Source organism: Pan troglodytes, chromosome 10, assembly GCF_028858775.2.
Source record: "Pan troglodytes isolate AG18354 chromosome 10, NHGRI_mPanTro3-v2.0_pri, whole genome shotgun sequence".
In the NCBI taxonomy this organism is placed as follows: Eukaryota; Metazoa; Chordata; class Mammalia; order Primates; family Hominidae; genus Pan; species Pan troglodytes.
The window spans coordinates 19,393,615-19,415,521 of NC_072408.2; the positions used below are offsets into that span (position 1 = coordinate 19,393,615).

Sequence of the window (21,907 nt, forward strand, 5' to 3'; positions counted from 1 at the left end):
ATGAGGGGAGGATTAAAAATGGGCATGAGCAAACTTTTGCAGGTGATGAGCTATATTATCAACAATGATGGTTTCGGAGGTGTAAACATGTCAAAACATTAAATTTTACACTTAACATAAGCAAAATTTATTGTCTATCAATTACACCTTTATAAAACTGTTACAGTTTGACAGAAATAGTTCTTAGTAAAGCTACTTTATTCTGTTCTATATTACTATTAAAATGACCTTTGAAAAGACCCGAAACTAAATATAAAGCCAATCTTACAGAAATAACATTTAACTTTGAGAAAGTTGAGGCTGTTGGGAGTGAGGTAGTATAAATTCCATGTTTTTTTGGTTTTTATTAAATATCTATTCCAAGCTTCTGACATTTACTTTCCTAGTATCAAGCAACAATTAAAAATCTAGAGCACTACTGTCCTACAGAACTTTCTGTGATGATGGAAATGTCCTCTCCACTGCATAACACAGTACCACCAGTCACACGCGGCTATGGAGCGCTTAAAATGTGGCTAGTGTGACTACGAAATTAAATTTTTAATTTTATATAACCTTTTTTTTTTTTTTTGAGACAGAGTTTTGCTCTTGTTGCCCAGGCTGGAGTGCAATGGCACGATCTCGGCTCACTGCAGCCTCCGCCTCCCAGGTTCAAGCAATTCTCCTGCCTCAGCCTCCTGAGTAGTTGGGATTACAGGTGCCCACCACTATGGGTCCGGCTAATTTTTTGTATTTTTACTAGAGGTGGGGTTTCGCCATGTTGACCAGGCTGGTCTTGAACTCCTGGCCTCCGGTGATCCACCCGCCAGGGCCTCCCAAAGTGCTGGGATTACAGGCGTGAGCCACTGCGCCCGGCCCCAGTTTTATATAATCTTAATTCATTCCAATTTATATAGACAAGTGTGGCTAGTGGTAGTATCGGATAGCACACATCTAGAGGCTGGAATGCAGAACATAAATGAGGCAGCAAAAGTAAGACCAAGCCAGGCACGGTGGCTCACGCCTGTAATCCCAGCACTTGGGTTAAGCCCGGGAGTTCAAGATCAGCCTTGGCAACACATGGAAACCCCATCTCTATGAAAAAATTAATTTAAAAAAGTAGCCAGGCATAGTGGTGCACGCCTGTAGTCCCAGGTACTCAGGAGACTAAAATGGGAGGGTCACTTGAGCCCAGGAGTTTAAGGCTGCAGTGAGCCTGGGTGACAGAGGGAGACCCTGTCTCAAAAAAAAAAAAAAGAGTGAGTTATGATACAATTATCTACATGATCTTCTTTCATAATTACTTACTAAAGGTCTACAACTGTGTCATCTGAAGCCAAGCCCAACTACCATTTAGAAGTAACGATTCCCCTTTTCAAGAAATTACTCCAATCTCAAAAAAGTGTAAGAAAAAAGTGATGTTTACACTATAGATTGTGTCTGTCAAATAGTTATAAATGTATACTATTTTCATCTATAAGTACAACATAAACTTCCCTAACTAAGCTTAAATCCAACTTTCTTAGTCAAAAACAAACTGGCAGACAGCTTTTTTAAAAAGTGGCTAACCAATCTTTCTGCTTATTCTGTGTATCTGCTGCAGCTATCAGCAAATTCATAAACTTCCCTAACAGAGTCACTTTTAATTCATTTCTGGCCTTCACACATCACACTGATTTATCAGTCCCCACAGAGCCCACTATACTGAGTCTCTCATACTATGGGCCAAATATAAACATCAGAAAAAAGGTCCCTACTAGTGAAGGATACAATGCTAAGTGCTGCATAAGGCTAAGGAATACCCACGAAACACTTAAAATTTAAAATTCAAGAGTGATAATCATCTAATATTTACTGGGCACCTTCTTTATGGCACTATCTTGGAAAACTATATCAAAGCTATAGGACATTAGGTGGCAGCCAAATGTCTTTCATTGCTTTCAAGTCAAACTTTAACACTTCTACGTGTACTGAATATTTTTGGTCTACAAAATCCAAAAACGCTTTCTGGTCAGTTAAGGCCTCACAAGCATTCTGAGTCTCTTCTCCCTCCTGAAAACGGGTGAAGGAGGCAAAGTTAATCTTTTTTAAGTTAGCAATACTAGTTACAATTGAGGATTTGTAAAGGACTGTACATAAATCTGCTGCACATAAACCACACTATTGAAAGGAAATCCCAGGGTTCATCCTGTCCAACCACCCTTCTGATGCTTGAATACTTTCTATTACATTGTCACCAGTATCTGTTCAGCAACATATTAAATGGGATATCTGATAGGTATAATTTGATTTGTAACATTGTTTTTATCTACCAAACAGACACACTGGAACCACATACTTGCTCCCTGGAACATGCCAGTATCTTCCATTCCAGAGAGCTTACTTTCTGACTGCCTAGTATTCAGATAACCCAAATAATCACCATCACTTCTCTTCAGTGGAACACTCACAGTGCTCAGGAATCCTTGTTTTCCTTTATTAAACTCCTGGGAAACTTTCTCTACCAGCCTTTCTAAGCCTTTTCTACTTTTAAAGACTAATTTCCATGCCCTGAATCCTTTATCCTCAGATCATCTCATAAAACAATCTCAGTGAAGCAGGATACAAGGTAAATGTCATACATCCCCAACATCTTAATTTATACCTCTCAAAATTTTCTCTCCACCCATCTTCCCTTACCTTGTCCTCAGTCTCAAATGAGAAGATGGCCTTCCTCCTAAGGCTAAAGCAATACTTTCGGTTCAGCCTCCTTACCTCCTCTCTACAACTTTGCTCTATCAATTGTTCTGTATTTCTCGTATTTTCAATGGTTTATGCCAGGTTCCTTGCTATTGTTTTGTTTTAATAACCCTAACCTTGCTACCATCAGAATAATAATTATATTTCTACTAACTGCAAAATCTTATAACATTGGTATATATACTTCACACTACCATTCATTAGCTATTACTCTTTTATCTAACTTCCTATCCATCACTCAACTGCAAGTGCTTCCTCTAAATCTTTATAACCAAATCCAGTGGTCTTTTCTCAGTCTTTACTCCTTTTTTTTTTTTTTTTTTTGAGATGGAGTCTGGCTCTGTCGCCCAGGCTGGAGTGCAGTGGTGCAATCTCGGCTCACTGCAAGGTCCGCCTCCCGGGTTCACGCCATTCTCCTGCCTCAGCCTCCCGAGTAGCTGGGACTATAGGCGCCCGCCACTACGCCCAGCTAATTTTTGTATTTTTAGTAGAGATGGGGTTTCACTGTGTTAGCCAGGATGGTCTCGATCTCCTGACCTCGTGATCCGCCCACCTCGGCCTCCCAAAGTGCTGGGATTACAGGCTTGAGCCACTGCGCCCGGCCTCTCAGTCTTTATTCTTAACACCTCTAGAGCAGTCAATGCTGTTGACTATATCCCTACCTATATAGAATGTTCTCCTCATACAATACTACCTATTTTTTCTTGTCTTGTTTCAAACCTTCCACTTCCTATATATAGGTATCCTAAGACTCTCTGTTGTTCCAAATGACAGAGTATAAAAAATTAAAGTTCACAAGCAACAGCAACACAAGGTGGCAGCCACCACAGGCTCAGGAGTAAAAGTCCCTTGCAATTTCCCACTTTTGGAAGAACTCAAAGAAGGCCTGAAAGGAGTAGGAGATGGCAGTTAGCTGAGGTCTAGACAATGATAAAGACGTGACACTTACAAGACGTACAGGGATGATAATTGGGCCTGCAAGAACAATTTATGAAAACTGAATATACAGCCTTAAAATAAAATGTGGACCTAAATACCCAGAAGCACCCCCCTTTGTAAGATTTGTAACAAAAAATTAATATGAATGGAGTTAATAGTTCTAATGGATTGGTGGACCCAAGAGCCATATCAGTGCTAGCAAAATGGCAGAATTCACAGCACCAAAGTTGTCCTGCAAGAGCTCTGGCGCCTAATGGTGTCTAAAGAAAATATGAAACTCCCTCAGCCACCTGAAGGACAGTGTTACAGCAACTAATCGAAAAGAAAAACCACAATACAGTGTTACAGCAATTAATCGAAAAGAAAAACCACAGGCCCTTCCTCTTCCCCCTCATTCAATTTAAGCAGTCTTCATTTTCCACAGCAGCAAATTTTCTAGATATGTCTTGTAGACCTCAAAGTACTGGAAAGGAAGCTCCCAAAGGAAATTTATCTTAAGATGCTGTAAAACTAATTTTTTGTCCATTTGAAATATATAAGTTGTGCTATAACAGAAGGAAGGAAGGAAGGAAATAAATAAATTAATTAAAGTTCACCTGGTCAACAAGCAATTCTATGCAGCTAATTCCCAAAACATCATCTCCAGTTCTGTCCCTCTAACTTTTTGTTGGCCATCTCTACCTCCCGTTAAATTAAATTCATCACCTTTCCCCCAAAACAACAAAATCCCTCACCAGTCAATGGTACACAATTCTAACCTTACTGGCATGCCTTGGAGCCATCTTTGAGCCCCTCCCCTTTTCCCCTAGTCTGACAATTACTGTCTTGTTGACTCTTATTTTACAAGCATGTCTTTAAATCTGCCACCTCTTCTCCATTTTTAAAACCACTATCCTTCCTACTCTAGACCTTCATGACTTTAGGCCTAAAATATCCTAATAGTAAGTTACCTCAATATTCTCCCCTTTCCTTTTCTACTTCTAATACTTTCACTTTAGCCAACTCAAAAGCCATTCTGATTCCCCTTGCCTAAATTTACAAAATGCCTCAATACCTCAGCCTTCCACCATGACTTCTACCTAGGACTCTAAATTAATCTTTTATAGTCTCTGCATCATACAAACAGGTTTCAAAACATGTAAACTGGGAGTACATCACACCCATCATCGCAGAGTATTCATTTTCCTGCCTACTCCATACTTCTTTTTCTCCCAGCAAGCAAGTCCTTCAAGGCTAGAGTCAACCCTTACCTACTCTGTAACCCTTTCTAATTGACTCAGCTTTACTTCTTTTAATCCTTAGTCTTTAGTACTTACATGATACTAGCTTTTTTTTTTTTTAAGCATACTTCCTACCTCTAGGATCTCAGCCCTTGGAAACAAGAACCATACCTTATAACTAATTTTATCATCAATGCCTACTACAGTTCACTGCACACAGAAATATCATATACATATTTACTAATATTTTGGGGGTTTTGTTTTGAGACGAAGTCTCACTGTGTCACCCAGGCTGGAGTGCAGTGGCACAATCTCGGCTCACTGCAACCTCTGACTCCCTGGTTCAAGAGATTCTCCTGCCTCAGCTTCCCAAGTAGCTGGGACTACAGGCGCCCAACACCACACCCGGCTAATTTTTGTATTTTTAGTAGAGGCAGGTTTCACCATGTTGGCCAGGCTGGTCTCGAACTCCTAACTTCAAATGATCCACCCACCTCAGCCTCCCAATGTGCTGGGGTAACAGACGTGAGCCAACGCACCTGGCTTGATTTTTTTTTTTCTTCTTCGTTTTTCGAGATGGGGTTTCGCTCTGTCACCCAGGCTGGAGTGCAGTGGTACAATCTGGGCTTAATGTAACCTTCACCTCCCAGGTTCAAGTGATTCTCCTGCCTCAGCCTCCCGCGTAGGTGGGATTACAGGCGCTCGCCACCACACCCAGCTAATTTTTTTGTATTTTTAGTAAAGACGTGGTTTTGCCATGTTAGCCAGGCTGGTCTTAAACTGCTGACCTCAAGTGATTCGCCCACCTCGGCCTCCGAAGTGCTGGGATTACAGGCGTGAGCCACCGTGCTCAGCCAAAGCCGGCTAAGATTTGACGGGTTTATTTGTAAGATGTTTTTAAGTGCTTATCAAATATTATAGTTACGTAAAACTAGATTTTAGTTTTCTCTGTTAAAATGACGGATTTTCTTCAGTTATTAGTTTGTCTTTTTGATTTTTGTTTTTTGAGATGGAGTCTCGCTCTGTCACCCAGGCTGGAGGGCAGTGGTGGGATCTCAGCTCACTGCAAGCACCGCCTCCCGGGTTCATGCCATTCTCCTGCCTCAGCCTCCCGAGTAGCTGGGACTACAGGTGCCCGCCACCACGCACGGCTAATTTTTTTTGCATTTTTTTTTAGTAGAGACGGGGTTTCACCATGTTAGCCAGGATGGTCTCGATCTCCTGACCTTGTGATCCACCCACCTCGACCTCCCAAAGTGTTGGAATTACAGGCATGAGCCACGGTGCCCCGCCCATGAGTCTGCTTTTAATAAAGAAGTTATTAAAGGTTTTCCTTTGCCTTCTGAATAATCTCCACAGAAGGCAAAGATTGTGTCTTACCAGAATTTCCTGTGCTTAATGCTGACTTTATCATGTCCTTAATTACTTAAAACTGTATTCACACCCTTAAAAGGGTAAGGTTCTTCACCACTGCATTACCTCCCATGCTTACTTTTTTCAATATTTTTTTTAAGAGACAGGGTCTCACCCTGTTGTCCAGGCTGGAGTATAGTGGCACAATCATGGCTCATTGCAACGGCACAATCATAGCTCATTGCAGCTTCAAACTCCTGGGTTCAAACGATCCTCCTGCCTCAGCCTCCTGAGGAGCTAGAACTATAGGCATGAAATCTTTCGCCCAGCTAATTTCTGTAGAGACAGGATCCCACCATGTTACCCAGGCTGGTCTCAAACTCCTGACCTCAAGTGATCCTCCCATCTTGGCCTCCCAAAGCACTGAGATTACAGGCATGGGCCACCGCACTGAACTAAAATCTTTTTTTTCCGGTCACTTTTGGTTAAATATGTAGCCAAGTATTTTTTTCCACAGTGGCCCATGATCCTATTTAATCAAATGTTCAAACCTCCTAAATGATGCCTTTTGTACCAACAACTGTCTTTGAGATTTCCCCTAAGGGGCCCTAGAAAATCAAAATTCCCTTTACCTTGTAAAAGAGAGATGTTAAAAATAATAGTTTATTTGATCAAACGTTATGGGTCATATGGAAAGCACTGTCAAAGCCAGAGAGGCTTATCCTCCCTAAGTTTAAGTTAAATTTGTATAGGTAAAATGTTATTAATAGGGATATTTTGGAAGTTCTATGAAGGTATAAAGCTCCTGGAAATTCATCAATGCCCTCATTGTCCATGTCTATTAATCAGAGTTCTGGTGCTGCTTTGCCTGGTATTAGACAACAGTATAATGTCATCAGTCATAATTTCAGGGATTTTTTTTCCTCAATGTTAACTTGGTCATAATTTGACTTCTTTAATCTTCTAGGTTGGCTAATGGTTCTCAGTTAAGAATTCACATCATTTACTTATGGAATGCTATTATATAGAAGTTAACGACCTACTCCAGACTGCTAAATCTTTTTCCTTGATAATCTTGATACATTCTTGATATACTCTTGACATATTCATAGTCCATTACATCTTAGGATTATATGTCTTTAGATTTTCTCTCTGCAATGAATATATTCATCTATATTCATAAATGACATGTACTAGCCACTCTTCTTTAAAATAAGGTTAATCGGCTGGGCACAGTTGCTCACACCTTAATCCCAGCACTTTGGGGGGCTGATGCAGGTTGATCACCTGAGGTGAGGAGTTTGAGACCAGCCTGGCCAACATGGCGAAACCCTGTCTCTACCAAAAATATAAAAATTAGCAGGGCGTGGTGGCGCGTGCCTGTAATCCCAGCTACCCAGGAGGCTGAGGCAGGAGAATCACTGGAACCCAGAAGGCAGAGGTTGCGGTGAGCCAAGATCGCGCCACTGAACTCCAGCCTGGGCAACACAGCGAGACTCTGTCTCAAAAAATAATAATAAAATAAGGTTAATCATTACGCTTATAGATATGCTTTTGTCTAACACTTTTTTGGGTTGATTTGATTTTAGTTCGCATGCCACAAAAATCAAACTTCCTTGTCAATTTCATTATCTTTTCTAACAAAGTTTCATAAGATCTTTCACTTTTTTCTTTCTTTTTTTTTTATTATTATACTTTAAGTTCTAGGGTACATGTGCACAACGTGCAGGTTTGTTACATATGTATACATGTGCCATGTTGGTGTGCTGCACCCATTAACTGGTCATTTACATTAGGTGTATCTCCTAATGCTACCCCTCCCCCCTCCCCCCACCCCACAACAGGCCCTGGTGTGTGATGTTCCCCTTCCCGTGTCCAAGTGTTCTCACTGTTCAATTTCCACCTATGAGTGAGACATGCGGTGTTTGGTTTTTCATCCTTGCAATAGGAGATCTTTCACTTTTAAGATTATCAGTAATAGGTTAATCATCACCGTTTTAAGTATTTTGTCATCTACAGATAGTTTTCTGTTTTACTCTAATGCTTCCCTGAAAGCACTTGCAAATCAGCTACAGGCCAGAGTGCACTTGTCTTCAATAAAAAAGGGCCAGGTGTGGTGGCTCACGCCTCTAATCCCCACACTTTGGGAAGCTGAGGTGGGCATATCACTGGAGCCCAAGAGTTCGAGACCAGCCTGGGCAACTTGGCGAAACCCCTTCTCTACAAAAAAATACAAAATTAGCTGGGTATGGTGGCACACACCTGTGGTCGCAGCTACTAGGGAGGCTGAGATGGGAGGATCACTTGAGCCCAGGAGGTCAAGGCTGCAGTGAGCCAAGATTGTGCCATTGCACTCCAGCCTGGGTGACAGAGTGAGACTCTGTCTCAAAAAAAAAAAAAGAAAGAAAGAAAAAGGAAAACTACTATGCCAGGTAACCTGAACACAAGCGTCTGATGGCATCACTTAAATAACTCTGAGACCACACCAGTGGACTGAGTCACGATTTCCAAACAGCTGGTAGAGAAACAGATGGGTTCGTGAGACTGCTAACACAGATCCAGCAGAACAAGAATTAATTACATAGAACTGAATAAACTGATGAAGGATGATTATGGGTTTCGTTTAAAATATTGCTGATGCCTTAGCGTCCTATTTTCTGGATATAAGGAACCCCTTTCTCTTTTCTCTGAAGCTATCTATAACTCACAACAATTTAAGGAGACTATGCTTTTGTAAACCGAAATAAACACTTATCTTTTTCTCCCCCGTCTTACTCCTCCAGAATTCAAAAACTCTTATTATTTTTATTTTCATGGCAATATAGTTATCTGCAGAGGTTCAATGAGTCTGCCTCCTAGCTGGAAACATTACTTATGCAACCAAGGCTTTGACTGGAATGCCACATTTGAAAATATTCATTTAATCAGGTATGACCAAATACTTCTAAGTTACAGTTGACTTTATGAACCAACGCTTACAGTCCTCTTAGGAAAACTGGCCTGGTAACTGGCTTACAGAGTTCCCAGCCTTGCAGGTGAATTAAGCAAGATCACTTCCCGGCAGGCTCAAAAATCCTAGAATATTTTGGGAACTTCAAGACAGGAATTCACCCAAATTTATAGGTATTACAAGTGAAACCTGATGGTCAGTTCTTGACTTACCTTTATAGTCTCAAGAGGCATTTTAAAGTCCAATCAGATTCCTTAAAAAAACTTTCAGCAAGGCAATATTAAAAGACCTATTATATGATAAATTACTATTATTGCTACACCTATGTAAATAATCAGGCCCAATCTAATGAGATCAACTTCTCAATGACTCTTATTCCATTGTCAACAGTGAATGATTTTGTTTTAAACAACAGGGAGACTGACAAGTGCACATCACAATTGCCCATTACTTACTCATTGACTTGGCTTGAATAAACTTTAGTCAGGATTCTCTTCTCCCCACAAATTCCTAAACTTTGGCTTGCCCTAAGCTTAAGAAAGTAGATGCACAACTTCTTCCCTCATTCTGACCATCAGCTGACTGCAGAAAAAAAAAAAAAATGCTTTCCAGTTAAATAGTCCTGGTCATGCAATCTGCTCACCCCTACCTATTTGGCCCACATTCCCACAAAGTTCCTGCTAGCCCTGCTTACTTCTCCTTTCTATAAAAAAAAAAAAAAAAAAGCCTTTTTCGGTTTGATTTTGAAGTGTGTTGCAGATCCTGTAGTAAGCATGTCCTTCTACTGCAAAAATCCTTTCAAATAAAGTCTCTCCTTACCTAAGTCTAGCTTTGTTTTTGCTTTTGGGTTTGGTCACTTTTTTTTTTTTTTTTTTTTTTTTGAGACAGAGTCTCACTCTGCCATCCAGGCTGGAGTGCAGTGGTGCGATCTCATCTCACTGCAACCTCCACCTCCCAGGTTCAAGCGATTCTCCCTCCTCAGCCTCTCAAGCAGCTGGGATTATAGGCACCACCACGCCTGGCTAATTTTTTTTTTATTTTTTTGTAGAGAAGAGGTTTCACTGTGTTGTCCAGGCTGGTCTCAAACTCCTAAGCTCAAGCGATCCTCTGCCACGGCCTTCCAAAGTGCTGGGATTACAGGTGTGAGCCACTGCACCTTGGCCTCAGCTTTGTTTTTATTTACAGTATAAGTACTATGACAAACTACCTATTTGCAAATGCCAAATTTTACATTAATATGTATTTCCCTCTATCAAAGTCATCAGCATCTCTTTCAAAACCACAAGGCGGCCCAGGTAAAATAAGGTACATACAGAAAGTCCTGCATGTAAAATTACTGTCCAGAGTACAAACAATCTGGCTTTAGTCATTCATCTTTCTGATTTATAAAACGAAGGAGTTGGCCCAGGTAATTTCTAATACCTCTTCTATTTTCTTACTCTAGATATGAATTTAGTAAAAAGATTTAACTGCGACAGGACGATTGACAGGGCTATTCAGAAACACGAGATACTGGTAAACTATTTAGTGCTTCTCCAGCAGAAAAACAGGAACTTAAAATATTTTTTAGGCCAGGCGCGGTGGCTCACGCCTGTAATACCAGCACTCTGGGAGGCAGAGGCGGGTGGATCACCGAGCCCAGGAGTTCAAGGCCAGCCTGAGCAACATGGTGAAACCCCATCTCTATAAAAAATACAAAAACTTAGTTGGGAGGATCACCGGAGCCTGGGAACGTCCAGGCTGCAGTGAGCAATGATCGCGCCACTGCACTCCAGCCTGGGTGACAGAGACACCAGCTCAAAACAAACAAACAAACATAGGCCAGAGTGGTGGCTCATGCCTGTAATCCCAGCACTTTGGGAGCCAAGGCAGGCAGATCACTTGAGGTCAGGAGGTCAAGACCAGCCTGACCAACATAGCCAAACCCCCTCTCTACTAAAAATACAAAAATTAGCCAGCATGGTGGCACACGCCTGTAGTCCCAGCTACTCAGGAGGCTGAGGCATGAGAATCACTTGAACCCAGGAGGCAGAGGTTGCAGTGAGCAGAGATTGTGCCACTGCACTCCTCCCTGGGTGATGAAGCAAGACTCTGTTTCAAAAAAAACAGATTTTTTTAACGTATCAAAAGCTGAGATTCAGAAATAATTTCTCAAGGTAAAGACTCCAATAATCAAACCCACACTCATTTGAAAGTATTTAATATATCCATACAATGGATTACTCAGCCATTAAAAGGAATGAAGTACTGACACATGCAACATGAATGAACCTTGAAAATGTGCTAAGTGATAGAAGCTAGACACAAAAGGCCACATATTTTATTCCATTTATATGAAATATTCAGAGTAAGCAAATCCATAGAGACAGAAAGTAAATTCATGGTTACCAGAGGCTGAGGGAAGGGAGAAATGGGAAATGTATGGGTTTTGAGGGAGCAGGGGATGATAAGCGTTCTGGAATGAGATAGTGGTCATGTTTTACAACCCTGTGAGTATACTAAAAGCCACCGAACTAGACATTGTAAAATGGAGATTTTTACTGTATGTGAATTATAGCTCCAAAAAACTTGGTTTAAAAAAGTACTTGACAGGCCGGGTGCGGTGGCTCACGCCTGTAATCCCAGCACTTTGGGAGGCCGAGGCGGGCGGATCACGAGGTCAGGAGATCAGACCATCCTGGCTAACACGGTAAAACCCCGTCTCTACTAAAAAAAATACAAAAAAAATTAGCTGGGCGTGGTGGCGGGCGCCTGTAGTCCCAGCTACTCGGGAGGCTGAGGCGGGAGAATGGCGTGAATCTGGGAGGCGGAGCTTGCAGTGAGCCGAGATCGCGCCACTGCACTCCAGCCTGGGCAACAGAGCAAGACTCCCTCTCAAGGAAAAAAAAAAAAAAGTACTTGATAGAAAGGGCTTAATGAAAAAAAAAAAAAAAAAAAAGAAAGAAAGAAAGAAAAAAGTACTTGAGGCCAGGCATGGTGGCTCATGCTTGTAATCGCAGCACTTTGGGAAACAAAGGCAGGAGGATCACTTGAGCCCAGGAATTCGAGACCGGTCTGAGCAACATAATAAGACCCTGTCTCTACAAAATAAAAATAAAAATAAAAATGAGCCGGGCGTGGTAGCACGTGCCTATAGTCCCAGCTACTCTGGAAGCTGAGGCAGGAGGATCGCCTGAGACCAGGAGGTCCAGGCTGCAGTGAGCCGTGATAGCATCACACCACACTCCAGCCTAGGAAACACAGTGAGACCCTGTCTCAAAAAAAAAAAAAAAAAAAAAACTAATTATATTAGTGCAATAGTTATATCCTAAAACCAGAAAACACATTACATAGTCCACACCTTGAATTCAATCTCAGATATGAATATGCTGATTTTTAGTAGTCTATTTAACATATCTAATCTATGCTAAGAAATCTTTATTTATTTATTTTGAAAGACAGGGTTTTGTCTGTGATATGGAGTGCAGTGGCATGATCATGGCTCACTGTAGCCTTGAGTTCCTGGGCTCAAGTGATCCTCCTGCCTCAGCCTTCTAAGCAGCTGAAACTACAGGCATGTGCCATCGTGACCAGATAATTTTTTAATTTTTTATAGATGTTTCCCAGGCTGGTCTTGAACTCCTGACCTCAAGTGATCCTCTCGCCTTGGCCTCCTAAAGAGATGGGATTACAGGTGTGAGCCACCATGACCCAGACTAAGAAATCTTTGTAATCGTTACAAATTTATAATTTAACTATAGCTAATGAACGATTGAGTCAAAACACAAAATGGCGTTCCAAATAAATGTCATAAAAATTCACATCCTTTTATATTACTTTAAATGTAAAATTTACAGTGCTGAATATGTGCAAACCTCTGGTACATGGTGCATATAAAGGGGAAAAACGTCTACTCTTCAAAAACTTTTCATCAAAGAGCTATTTCTGCATTAGCATAAATCTAGAAGGTTACAAATAAAGACAATATAATGTGTAGCTAAGAATTCATGGGAATGAAGTTCACTCGTCACCTTTCTCAGACTTGCAAAACATAGTATCTTTAAACTGGATATATGGATATACAGTACTTAAATTATACGTACCAATAAAGCTAGTCAATAGTGAGGAAGACTCCTATCCCTTGCAGTCCTTTACTTGTAGTTTGGGTCTTGTAGTGATAAAACAATGACTAAGACCATTAGAGAAAACAGCCTCCTGGTTAAACATACATAATTTGATAAAGGTAGGTTTCCAATATTTGGGTGACTATTTTCTTGGGAAAAAAAAAATGACAGCTGTGTGCAGCAGGCTCACGCCTGTAAGCCCAGCACTTTGGAAGGCCAAAGCGGGTGGATCACCTGAGGTCAGGAGTTCGAGACCAGCCTGGCCAACATGGTGAAACCCCCATCTCTACTAAAAACACAAAAATTAGGTAGGCATGATAGTGGGCGCCTACTAATCCCAGCTACTTGGGAGGCTGAGACAGGAGAATCACTTGAACCCAGGAGGCAGATGTCACAGTGAGCCAAGATCATGGCACGGCACTCCAGCCTGGGTGACAGAGTGAGACTCCATCTCAAAAAAAAAAAAAAAAAAAAAAAAAACTACTGCTGGTCATGTTATTTTTATTGAGAGTCTCATCAATAACTTTAGGCCTGGTGTTAATAACTTACATAACAATGTAGTTTTCTGCCTAAAAATATAATTTCATTTTGCATCCCCAATCTCCTCCTGAAATAAGTTCCAAAATATTTAAGCACTTATACAAGGTCCTTCCAAGCAAGATATTACAGAAACTACAAGTTATGATACCGCTAAAAGGATCACAGCATCAAAGTATCAATAATTTCCACCGAAGAGTCCAAGCACATTTTAAAAGTTTCTAGCCTCACACCCGAACAGCTTGAACCTTTAGTGAGAATACTCACTGCCACAAACACGAACAGCTTGAGAAACAAAAGCATATGTTAATAACACCAAATAACCTTGTTTCCTTGTATTTATGTATTGACAAATTGTATTTTAAAATAAATAATTTTAAGAGCAAACAGCCTGTTCTTAGATTGCCTAGTCTGTATATTTGACTAAATTTCAAAGTTACTCATATAAAACAGTGTTTTATTCACTGAAGTGAGGCTTACTTTATAGAAGATAAACACCCTTATCCAAAGTGAAAACATGCAATGCAGAAACTCAGTATAGCATTCAGCCATCCTGCAGAAAGAAATCCACCAACTGAATAATTGTTGTAAACAAATAATGCAATTTCTCAATTAGATGTCTTGATAAAATTATTTTGCCCATACTTAACTCTTTAACAAGTATCACAATCATTTGAACTGTCTGTTCTGTAGCTTATTTATAATAATCATCACCTAAAATAGTTATGGCTGCAATCCTTTAGAAATAAATTTAGGCCAGGCGCGATGGCTCACGCCTGTAATCCCAGCACTCTGGGAGGCCGAGGCGGGTGGATCACCAGGTCAGGAGATGGAGACCAACCTGGCTAACATGGTGAAACCCCGTCTCTACTAAAAATACAAAAAAAATTAGCCGGGCGTGTTGGCGGGGCCTGCAGTCCCAGCTACTCGGGAGGCTGAGGCAGGAGAATGGCGTGAACCCGGGGGGCGGAGCTTGCAGTGAGCCGAGATTGCGCCACTGCACTCCAGCCTGGGCGACAGAGCAAGACACCGTCTCAAAAAAAGAAAAAAGAAAAAAAATTTAGTGTCATTCCGTTTTATATCAAACAAAACAGAAATTTCCATAAGTAAAAGTATTTTATGGAGCTTTTATTCCAGTTGCAGAAGAATCAAAAAAAATTCCAAAACCACTGGCCTAAAACTATCAACTGCCAAAAACAGTGCCCGGGACATAGCGACACTTAAAATGTTTTACCAGTCTTTCCAGAGTATAATGTTTCTTTTAATTCGGCCATCTTAATAATAGCAACCATTTATTCAATGTCTACTATTGACTGTGCGTTCTACTACCCCTTTACAAACATTTCGTCAGTTCTCACAGAAGTCTTGCAAGTTATATCCCCACCTAACAGGAAAGGAAATAACTTGTCCAAAGGAACACAAAGCGGCAGAAGAGTTTAACTTGGCCTGTTTAACAACAAGCCATGTCTTTCTGCTATAGTACCTTCCATATAATCTTCTCTAAATATAAACTTTCAATAGAATTTCTATGATGAAAATGATCTTTCTCAGAGTAGTTACCCATGGCCTAAATAGCACTAAACATTATTTTTCCAGTATGCTCAAAATATTTAAACAAAAAATATACGTTCTCATAAAATATTTTCCATTAATATATCCCTTCCCAGAATCTCCTTTGATATTTAAAACAGTCCTTTCTGACAGCCAAAGCATATATAAGGACGCAGTAGTTCAGTACAGCAAATGGAAAAACTTCCAATTAAAGCAAAAAAAAAAATCTCTTAAAAATTGAATCATGGCCGGGCGCGGTGGCTCACGCCTGTAATCCCAACAGTTTGGGAGGCCGAGGCGGGCGGATCACGAGATCAGGAGATCGAGACCATCCTGGCGAACACGGTGAAACCCCATCTCTACTAAAAATACAAAAAATTAATCGGGCGTGGTGGCGGGCGCCTATAGGCTGAGGCAGGAGAATGGCGTGAACCCGGGAGGCGGAGCTTGTAGTGAGCTGAGATCACGCCGCTGCACTCCAGCCTGGGCGCTGCACTCCAGCCTGGGCGACAGAGCAAGACTCCGTCTCAAAAAAAAAAAAAAAATTGAACCACAGGAAATCACTTAGCCCTTCTGATAACAACAAGCTAAAACCTTAAAATTTAATAACCAGACAAATTATTATTTAGCCAAATGAGCAAACCTGAAGCCAGGTAAGTAAACAGGAATGACAGTATCAAATTAACTATATGAAACTGTCATCAAATATCAATGTAATACTTGACAAGTTTGGAAAATAATAGGTTAAACAAAGTTAAAACCGGTCTCTTTACCTCAGGACTTTTCAGAACCCTTAATGTGTTAACATGAATTCTAATCTCCAAATAAAGTGTACAGAGATCACTCAAGGTTACACAGCAAATTTAGAACCATAACTTAATTCTCCTGATTGCCACTCCAAAATTTGTTCTACTTCCCCAAGACTTTATAACACCTGATTTTAAAGGAAGAAAAGGATCGCTTCTACCGAAATACAAGATGCAAAACACTAGTGGTTTGTTCCAACAATATTTACCACCAGCCCACCAAAACAAAAAAAAGTAATGAAGAATTTTTATATAACAAGCCTCCTCAAAAAAAGCTAAAAAGGCCAGGCACGGTGGCTCACGCCTGTAATCCCAACACTTTGGGAGGCAGAGGTGGGTGGATCACCTGAGGTCAGGAGTTCGAGACCAGCCTGACCCATATGGTGAAACCCCATCTCTACTAAAAATACAAAAATTAGGCCGGGCACAGTGGCTCACACCTGTAATCCCAGCACTTTGGGAGGTCAAGGCAGGTGGATAACTTGAGGTCAGGAGTTCAAGATCATCCTGACCAATATGGTGAAAGCCCGTCTCTACTAAAAATATAAAAATTATCCGGGCATGGTGGTGTGCGCCTGTGGTCCCAGCTACTCAGGAGGCTGAAACAGGAGAATTGCTTGAACCCAGGAGGGAGAGGTTGCAGTGGGCTGAGATCATGCCACTGCACTCCAGCCTGGGCGACAGGGTGAGACACCGTCTCAAAAACCAAAAAAATACAAAAATACAAAAATTAGTCAGGCATGGTGGCAGGCACCTGTAGTCTCAGCTACTCAGGAGGCTGAGACAGGAGAATCGCTTGAACCGAGGAGGCAGAGATTGCAGTGAGCCAAGATCGCGGCACTGCACTTCAGCCTGAGCGACAGAGCGAGACTCCGTCTCAAAAAAAAAAAAAAAAAAAAAGCAAGCTAAGAAATAATATTTCACAGATTACACACACCGATGGTATTCCAAAACCTATATTCTTATCAAAAATACTTCCAGCAGAAAATCAGATACTATTTTTTCTCATCAGTATCCGAATGGAACTAAGAAAATGGTAAGGATGGCAACCTAAACTGTGAGGCCCATTAGATTAGGAAACACATTGTTTTACTCACCATCAGTACCAGAGGCTGACATATAGGAGGTATTCCATACATATCTGCTAAAAGAATGAATAATAAATCCCTGCCCCATCTTTAATTAACCTACCTTTATTAAATTACAGTATCTCTGAATCTGAGTTTCCCCACTTACAAATAAACTGCTGAGGCTCAAACGACCAAGATCCCTTTCACTTTTAAGAATGTGTGAATCTGGGCCAGGCATGGTGGCTCACACCTGTAATCCCAGCACTTTGGGAGGCCGAGGTGGGCAGATCACCTGAGGTCAGGAGTTCAAGACCAGCCTGACCAAAAAGGAGAAACCCCATCTCTACTAAAAATACAAAAAAAAAAAAAAAAATTAGCTGGGCACGGTGGTGCATGCCTGTAATTCCAGCTACTCAGGAGGCTGAGGCAGGAGTATCACTTGAACCCGGGAGGCGGAGGTTGCAGTGAGCCGAGATCATGCCATTGTACTCTAGCCTGGGCAACAAGAGCGAAACTCTGTCTTTAAAAAAAAAAAAAAAAAGAATGTGTGAATCTGGCCGGGCGTGGTGGCTCACGCCTGTAATTCCAGGACTTTGGGAGGCCGAGGTGGGCAGATCACGAGGTCAGGAGATGGAGACCATCCCGGCTAACACAGTGAAGCCCCGTCTCTACTAAAAAATACAAAAAAATGAGTCCCAGCTACTCAGGAGGCTGAGGCAGGAGAAAGGCGTGAACCCAGCAGGCAGAGCTTGCAGTGAGCGGAGATCACACCAATGCACTCCAGCCTGGGCAACAGAGCAAGAATCCATCTCAAAAAAAAAAAAAAAGAATGTGTGAATCTGCACCTGTAATCCCAGAACTCCGAGAGGCGGAGGTGGGAGGATCACTTGAGCCCAGGAGTTTAAGACCATCCTGGGCAACATAGCAAAACTCTGGCTCTATAAAAATTAGCCAAGTGTTATGGCACACAACTGTGGTCCCAGCTACTTGGGAGGCTGAGGTGGGAAGATCACATGAACACAGGAGGTCCAGGCTGCAGTGAGCAGCGACCATGCCACTGCACTCCAGCCTAGGCAACAGAGCAAGACCCTACCTCCAAAAAAAAAAATAGGAATTCGTGAACCTGGCCAAGCATGGTGGCTCACACCTGTAACCTGTAATCCCAGCACTTTGAGAGGATCACTTGAGGCCAGGAGTTGGAGGCCAGCCTGGGCAATATATGAAGACACCCCCACACCAACCCCATATCTACAAAAAATTGGGGGCATAGTGGCACGTGCCTATAGTTCAGAGCTTTGGGAGGATGAAGCAGGAGGATCACTTAAGCCCAAGACTTTGAGACTGCAATGAGCTGTGATTACACCACTGCACCTCAGACTGAGTGATGAAGCAAGACTTTGTCTCTTTAAAAAAAAAAAAAAAATTGTGAACGTTATACAAATTAAATCTCAAATCATGAAAGCATTTGAGGATATGTCCCTGAACAAGCAAAAATTATAGCAAAAAGTAACATTAACAAGGTACTTCATATTATTTAATTTAAAACACCCAATAACCCTGCAAACTAGTCAGGTATCATTATCCACACTACCAGTAAAGAAACTGAGACCTAGAGAAGCGGACTAGACCAGAACCACAAAGTTATGAAGTTGTGACACTTGGGCTTTAAATCCAAGATTTTAGTATTGAAATTCCCAAATCTTTCCTTTATACCTTGTCATGTGATGATAGAGATAGGGACACAGCACTAACGGTATTCCCTGGCTTTCTGCTACTAATTCAACAGGGCTACAGGACAGAAGGTCTCCCAGACTCTCACATACGCCATCACACTCAGCCAATGTTAAAGCCCCAATTCTTTGTGGGGGGAAAAAATGACCTAAATGCAACAAATCAATCAGATTTTTCTCCTTGGAGCCCAAGGTTGACTAAATATCTTTACTATAACAGAGGATGACATTCTCAAAGAATGTATTAATTCTAAATTATGAACAAAAATCTTTTACATCAAAAGACAGTTTTACTTCAAATAATATGTACTCACAGCTAAGTACAGTACTGTTACATATTAGAAGACCACCTGACACCATATTTCGCCACATTTAAAACGAGAGCTCCACTTCTGAAAACCTTGCTAGTGGAAACGAGACAATTTCAACTATTACCTCTTCCAGGTCTTGTTACATAAATAAGTGCAACCTATCTAAATTCCAATAATGAACAAACCCAGCTCTGGTCTCAAAGCTGGTGTTAAACAAACGGCATTTACGTCACACACGTCTCCTCCAAGAAATACAACTAGACAACCAGAAACATCCCAAGTTATAAGTTTCCCCACGACTCTAACCAATCAGCTGGTTCTCATATTTGTCAACCCTATTAACCCTATGTCTTAAAATACATACATATTCTTATGTCAAATATAGTTGTTTCTAACAGCTACAGCAAAACCCCTTTCAATAGAGTATGCCAATAATAAAATAAGTATATACTTATGAAACCTCTCCAGTACGTAACACTTCATTAAAATTTCTGCCGCAAAAATCTAATGAACACTACCTTTCCGGGGTTTACATGTGGGAAAACTTTGTAATATGCTTAGAGTATCAAGTAATAGAACATGCAAACACAATGCTGCATTACTACAGAGTAACTGAAGAAAGTATTTCTCCTCCTCCAAAAAAAAAACTCAATCATTCTCATCCGAAATATATACACAGTACACGCAAAAATATACACCTGTCACAGACTATTACTTACTATTAGTGTTCTGTAAACTTAAATTAGTTTGGAGAACTTAACAAAAGTTTAGCTTGTTAACACCTAAAAATCTCCAGCGACCAGCGGTCACATGCCTGAAAAGAACTTACTATGAACGCCAGTAAGAACTTTACCAAAACTACAAGCCACCGTATCGAGCTGGTAATGCTGGTAAATTCCTCTGCTGGTAAATGCTCCACAACCATCACAGCCATCTCAAGTTCAACACTAAATAGTTTGAGAAGAGCTGCCGACGGGCCAGTCAAAAATCTTTGTGAACTGTCACAAAAGTCAAAGAGCAGGTGTCAGCTTTGCAGTCCAATTCAAAACATCATAGTGCCATCGAATTATTCCCAGAGCAAATTATCTCGAACAGCCTATGCAATTTACCAAAGTGCCAAGCAGTCCCCAGGGGTGCAGAACAAATTATCATTTTGGTCCCAGGACCGGCTCCTCTTCACACGAGGATGAATTTCCCTACTTAGTGCCAACTGTACACTTGCATACTCCGAAAATAGGGGCAAGCCGTGAATACCAGAGGTTACAAGGGCAATGTTTTATTTTATTATGGGCTGAAGCTCAGAAGGCTCCCAATGCTGAAACGCTCGACCTATAACCCCGGAGTCACTTTCCAACTGCGCTCTCACCCAGGATCATTATATCCCAAACGGAAGCCAATCATTACCTGTAACAAGGCCTGGAAAAAATAGCAAGAGGGCTTTAAAAGTTCACCTAAGAAACACCGAAACGGGGTGGGGAGTGGGTGGGGGGGCTTCGATGGATAAGGCCAACCTTAAAGCATCTCGGACTCAAAACATTTTAAAAGCCAAAATACGTACAAAGAGACCCTTTTCCCTGGAAGACCCCAGGCAGAGAGAGGCACACAGACACTCAGTCATCCCGACAGCATGGGGTGCCAAGGGTTCCCTAAGACCAGCAGCCGGGATCGAAGCTCCGATGTCTCCGGGGAAGGTCTGGGAAGCCAGGCCAGGTCCGCATTGTGGCCGGGCGGTGCGCGCAGCCCCTGCTCCCGGGCCCCTTTCTCTCCCCCTCCCCACGACCAGGCCTCTCCCCGCTCCTCTCCCCTTCTCCCTCCCTCCGTCCCTCCCCTCCCCCTAGACACATACAACAAGGCCACCTCCCCCCGAACCCCACCAACTTTCCAGTGCCCCCACTCTTCCCACCTCTCAGGAGCACACAGAAGCTGCAGGCCAGGAGGCTCCTCAGGACGGCCCCCATCTTCCCTTCTCGCGTTCTCTTCTCTCACCGGCGAGGGGTGGCCAGAAGTGGGGGAGGCGAGGAGCCGGGGCGGCCGCCGCAGCGGCAGGGCTGCACGCTCATACTTCCCAGCTTCCCAGCGAGAGAAGAAAGAAAGGGGCACGTCAAGGTTCCGCGCGCGCCGCCGCCGCCCTCTCTACCGCGCCGCTCGGCCGCGGGCTCGCGCGACGCCAGCGTCTGCTTCCATCCCGCCGCCTCCTCCCCCGGCGCCCCGCTTCCCCCGCGCAGCTCCTCATTCAGCCACTGCCTCGCGCAGCGGCGCAGGGATACGGTCGGCGCCGCCTCCTAGGGTCGCCGCGACCGTGTCCCTGCGCGCAACGAGCCCCTTCTCCCGGTACTGCCTCCTGTACGGCCAGGGAAGGCAGTCGGCAACCGCACGCACAGCCTCTGCCTGAGACCCTGGGAGAGGTTCTGGGCTAGCAGAGGCGAACTGGGAGGGAAAGCCTCCTCCCGGTGGCGCATTCCAGCGGGATTCTTTCCCGGACCGGCCGCTTCGGCCCTCCCCGCGGAGGGCGTGAGGCGGCGTCGAACAACATTGGAGCCGGCGTGGTCGGGACTACTTTCTGCGGCTCGGCCGGGCAGCCGTCTGCCCCGCTCTTTGTGCGGCCGCCGCCGGCAGGAC

At 42.6% G+C, this 21,907-nt stretch overlaps 1 protein-coding gene and 1 pseudogene across 5 annotated transcripts in view; one reads left to right on the forward strand and one right to left on the reverse strand.

The window, feature by feature from the left end:
* The window catches only part of LRP6 (LDL receptor related protein 6), a 150,027-nt gene extending 128,472 nt beyond the window's left edge, over positions 1 to 21,555 (reverse strand). For all 5 annotated transcript variants that reach the window (XR_673283.5, XM_024347693.3, XM_009424870.5 and 2 more), the window contains exon 1: positions 21,192 to 21,555. Coding sequence is in view for 3 of the 5 variants with exons in the window: in XM_024347693.3 (XP_024203461.1) it covers positions 21,192 to 21,246 (55 nt within the window). In the remaining 2 variants the exon portion in view is untranslated. The remainder of the gene's footprint in view (positions 1 to 21,191) is intronic.
* On the forward strand, positions 496 to 3,973 carry LOC129136570 (ubiquitin-conjugating enzyme E2 variant 1-like; annotated as a pseudogene).
* Positions 21,556 to 21,907: the final 352 nt, after the last annotated feature.